Source organism: Morone saxatilis, unplaced genomic scaffold (assembly GCF_004916995.1).
Source record: "Morone saxatilis isolate NCDOM2014 unplaced genomic scaffold, NCSU_SB_2.0 Contig19, whole genome shotgun sequence".
NCBI lineage: Eukaryota > Metazoa > Chordata > Actinopteri > Moronidae > Morone > Morone saxatilis.
In genome coordinates, this window is record NW_023339751.1 from 15637115 (window position 1) to 15641899 (window position 4785).

Consider the following 4785-nt stretch of genomic DNA (forward strand, 5'->3'; position numbering starts at 1 on the left):
TGTGTCTCTAGTACAGTGTATATATATATATATATATATATATATATATATATATATAAAACTGATTAATACCCTGAATGGGAAGAATTTCTAAGTAAATACTTACATACAGTTGTAAAAGAACATTATTAAAGAAATTCTGAGTGGCTCAGTTGAACTAGTGTGATTCATCAAGAAATGGTGACAATGGACAAAATCATGTATTTTCATAAGTGTCTAGCTGTAAAAATAAATGAATTAATTACGTTGTTATTATGTGTCAAAGCATAGTGGATTTAAGCAATCCCTCCTGCCTTTTTTACCAGGTTTTTGTTCTGTTCCAATATTTGATCACCTGTACATCAAGATTTGTCGAGTTATTTCATAGAACATGTACACTCTCAATCATTATAGTATGTACAGGTGTAAAGTACTTGTGTGCCCTCGTCTGTTGTTTGTGCCGGTTTTGCCGCACTTGCATTGTGTTGGACATCTTATGAAAGATACACGCATTACCCCCGTTACCCCTGTCCATATGTTGCCCTTTTTGCAGACTTCCAGCATAAGATCACTGTGCAGGCGTCGCCTTCCATGGACAAGAGACGGAGCCTCCATAGCACCAGCTCCTCTCCTCCCAGCAGTCCCACACTCATCCCCCGACTACGAGCCATTCAGCGTAAGTTCAGTGTTTTCCATTTTCAAGTTTCCCCTTAGTGTGGGGTCTGATTGTCTCCTGCACCTCTGTATCAGTACTCGCATGGCTGTGTACTGTATTTCTTGGCCTGAATTAAGTGTCAGTTTATTAAATAAATAAATCACATCATCTCTCTGAGAATTTGGGAACTGGGAACATTCACAATGACAAGAGCCGTGTGAACAAAAGCTTCAGAGCCACAAGCAGTCAGCCAGTTGTTTGAACAGTTTGATAATGTTGTTAGTCACGCACCAACGCCCGTGCAATAACGGGAACAAATTCCTCTCGAGCATTTATGGCAGATGCTGATATTCAGACAAGAGGGCGCTGATTGTGGCTCACAATCACTGTTACTGGTATAAATAGCCCTAATGTATAAATAGATTGAGATGGATCAGAATTCTGCAAAGTGGCAGAAAAAAAAATTTTTTTCTTTGTTTTTTGTATTCTTTGAGTTACAAGATTAGATTGATGCTCTTTATTGTCCAAGAGGGAGATTTGTTTTCACAATACATGAAATGCACTGTACACTTGATTAGTTTCAATATGGAGTGATTCCGTGCACAGAAGAGCAAATGTCTGCTCTATTTATGGAAAACAATTGTCATAACATTATCTTAGTGACAGTTTTATTGTCCCGGGCAAAGTTTTGTTTTCAACATACATACAGATACATCCTGTGTATACAATTTATATGTGCACGCATATGCACAAACATATACATATATTCATTCATGTCCCATGTATTCCCACATATACTTTTCAATACACATTTCATGTCAATTTTATTTATATAGTCTATAATCATTGATATATCAATATATATCTGCACAGGCTTTCAGATGTATTCATCTATACATGCAGTGCTCAACAAGGCATTTTATTTATCATTGCTATGGCAGAAGAAACAGGCCTTCTTTTTTAATGCTTGTGTATTAAATGTTCACAGCAAGTACAAGCGAGGAGCATGTCAGTAACGATACGATACGCTCATGTTGGTAAGAGGTAACATGTATGTTTCCCTCCCCAGTGACGTCCCATATGCAGAGGGACAGTTTGCATGTTTACCAACAGGATGTTGATCTGACCAGCGAGCTCACAGCCTACTGTGGGGTCAGAAAGAAAGGCAAGCTATTAGCTACCCACACGCAGCGTGGGTGTGGCTAACGGCACCACACGCTGCATGTGATGTTTGGCTAACTTTGACAGTTGAGAGGGTTTGATGCCTAACAGCTTCCCGTCAGCGGGGCTCTGTTTGCTGATTGGCTAGAGTTTCTGGATGTGTGGACAAGAATTTGATGTTTGCTGCTGGTTGAAATTGTTTCACAGGTACTCTGCCTAACCTGAAAATCAAACAAGCAAGTAAGGTTGAGGTTTGTGCCACAGACTTGGGCCAATCTGCTGTTCATGTTAGTTTTTGAACCATCTGCTGTGACGTGGCTTGAATTAAATAATTGGCCCTACTGGTAGTGCTGTTAATTAGCACATTTTCCTACTAATGGGAGTTTTGGCCCGAGTCTGTTGCCCCAACATCTTTGGTGGATCCTGTGTTCCCTCACACCTTCATAACCACTTCACAATGACTAACACACACCTATAAGAATCTTATATAATAACAACCTTTTGGGTTTTGGTTTCTGCTTTTTGGCTTTTTGATTTAAAATTTGTAGAAACGAATGTATGCTATATTGGTGATATTTTATAGTATGAAAGGGTTAAATAGTTACCCTGAATCGAACTCAGTTATTTATGTAATTAAAGGCTTATATCCATCCAGTGTAGAGTGGCCTTAAAACGCCCCAACTGGTAAAATGAGTTATGTGGTTAACTACTCTACATAGCTAGAGAGAGAGAATAGTGTGACATTCTAGAGAAAGAGATTAATAATCTTAATAACATGTCTACACCAAATTGCCAGTCAGTTGTTTGGGTCTGTGGTAACTCTTGTGGTCACTGTGTTAACAGTTACTCAAGATGAGAGCAACCGTACATGGGGCCGCAGCACCCCCTTCAGGCCAGAGGAGTTTGATGATGTGAAAAAGGGAATCAAGAAGAAAGGAAGAACCTGGGGCCCCAGTTCAGTACAGAGCAAAGAAAGGCCCGCTGCTGCTGAGAGGTAAAGTGTATACACACAAACACACACACACACAGGAAAACGCAGGCTTTTCATTTTTCAATCACACTATCTAACTGGCCACTATTTGGTTCCTGTTCCTAAACAGCATAATCACATCCTCATGTTCAAGTGGTAATGTATTTGTGACACATCTATATGCTTTATACAGTAATAAACAACAGCAACAATATGCCACAAGAATATTACACACTTTAGAGAAATAGACAGTTTTCTGTTTGCATGCCAGAAGATAAAACTGATTCTTTTTCAACAATTGCGAACAATCTCACAGCTGCTGCTGAAATCATTAAAAAATCTGTTAAAAAGTTAAAAAGATGCTGACATTTGAAATTCTCTCTTAGCTTTGTTAGCAGTTATTTTGTCGCATGGTAACACGTGGTAGGCATTAGTAGCTCATCTGCCTCACTGCCTGTCTAAATCCACTCAGCTAACAGCATCATCTTGAGTGTGTGTGTGTGGCCAGATGGAAACACATACTGACATATACTGAGATTGGACAGTGAAAAGGCAGTTTATTAAATTAGATTTGCCTTGAGTATTTAGGATTGTTCTCTGATCAGGACATTGAAAGGACACTGTCACAACTAAATGTCTAAAGTCTTTACCTTCAAACATTCCTTTGAAGTACATTCAAAAACTGAATTTGGTCCTCACAAAAATAGCAATATAAGCCCACAGACATTCAGTCTATTTTATGTTTTCTTGTCTGTGGTTTACAGAGTGCGCCCTCTTTCCGACGGCAGTAATCCCTGGTCCACCAGCTTGGTCAAGTCCCAGAAGTCTGTCCCCCTCGCTGCCCTGTTTGCTGAACAAGGTGAGCTGATAATCCACTGTGAAGCTGTATGTTTTTGAAATGTAAATAAAGAGCTTTGTGTTTGTTTAAATTATTGTGGAAATTTGCTCAGCACTGGCCGTGGTTTGTTGACATTTTGTCTACAGTGACTAACTAGTGTGTGATATAACTCAAATTTCATATCCCAATAACGATATATAACAAGATATAGCTCATTTTAAATAGTTTATATAAAATAACCACATGGAAATATTTTGAATTACATACTCAGAAAATAAAAGGTGGTTTCTCATATTTGATTATTTTGTTCCTTTTATGTCAGCGGGGGCCGGTAAAGACGAGGCATTCTCCCCGGAATGTCCTGACAGCAGCTCCAAGCCAAAGCAGCTCAAGTTCCCCAACCAGGTGTACATCGATCTACCTCTGTGGAGGGACGAGCAGCAGCCTCAGAGCCCCGGTGGCCATTGTGGGCCGGGGGATGCCGGAGTCGGGGCAGGAGGTAAGGGCGGCCCACCAGAGACCCCAGACGACCCCTACACCACCACATCCACCTCGTCCACCTCCACCACCCCACAGCTCACCCCCACCAACAGCCTGAAGCGGACGTCGGCTCGCCGCAAGACCGACTCCGTGCTGTACGGCTGCGGCTCGTTGCTGGCTTCAGTCGTGCTCGGTTACGACATCATGGAGGCTCTCAAAAACTCTGCCCCTGGGGAAGATTGCGAGCCCCAGCGTGAGGAGAAGGAGAAGGAGAAGAAGAAGAAGGAGGGCCTGTTTCAGCGCGCAACCCGGTTCCGCCGCAGCACCTCGCCGCCGAGCGGTCGCCCCCGCAAAGACGAGGCATCGTCGAACCACACCTCCACCCAACCTGTCAATCTCATCTCCATGTCAGCCATTGTGGAATGCAACTCCACAAAGTGTCTCTTACAGTCTGAGGCGGAGGTGTCTGAGTCCAGCCCTGGGAAGGTTGGGCTTGTAGCTGTCAATCATCACGCAGAGCCAAACAGACCGGGCCCGGCCGCATCTACGGACATCCAGAGTAACAGGACCGCAGCTACAACACAGACACCAGTGCAAACCCAAAGCCAGCCACCAGAGCAGAGCAACCACAACACAGGAACACGTCTACGCAGAAAGAAATACTCCACCAACCACAATAGTGAGTAACACACACGCACACAC

At 42.5% G+C, this 4785-nt stretch overlaps 1 protein-coding gene across 1 annotated transcript in view; it reads left to right on the plus strand.

Moving 5' to 3' along the window:
• map3k21 (mitogen-activated protein kinase kinase kinase 21) overlaps window positions 1-4785 on the plus strand; it is a 23910-nt gene that overhangs the window by 17574 nt on the left and 1551 nt on the right. Inside the window, exons 6-9 of the mRNA XM_035663827.1 lie at window positions 533-655; window positions 2639-2789; window positions 3530-3624; window positions 3926-4762. Of these exons, the coding sequence (XP_035519720.1) occupies window positions 533-655; window positions 2639-2789; window positions 3530-3624; window positions 3926-4762 (1206 nt within the window). The remainder of the gene's footprint in view (window positions 1-532; window positions 656-2638; window positions 2790-3529; window positions 3625-3925; window positions 4763-4785) is intronic.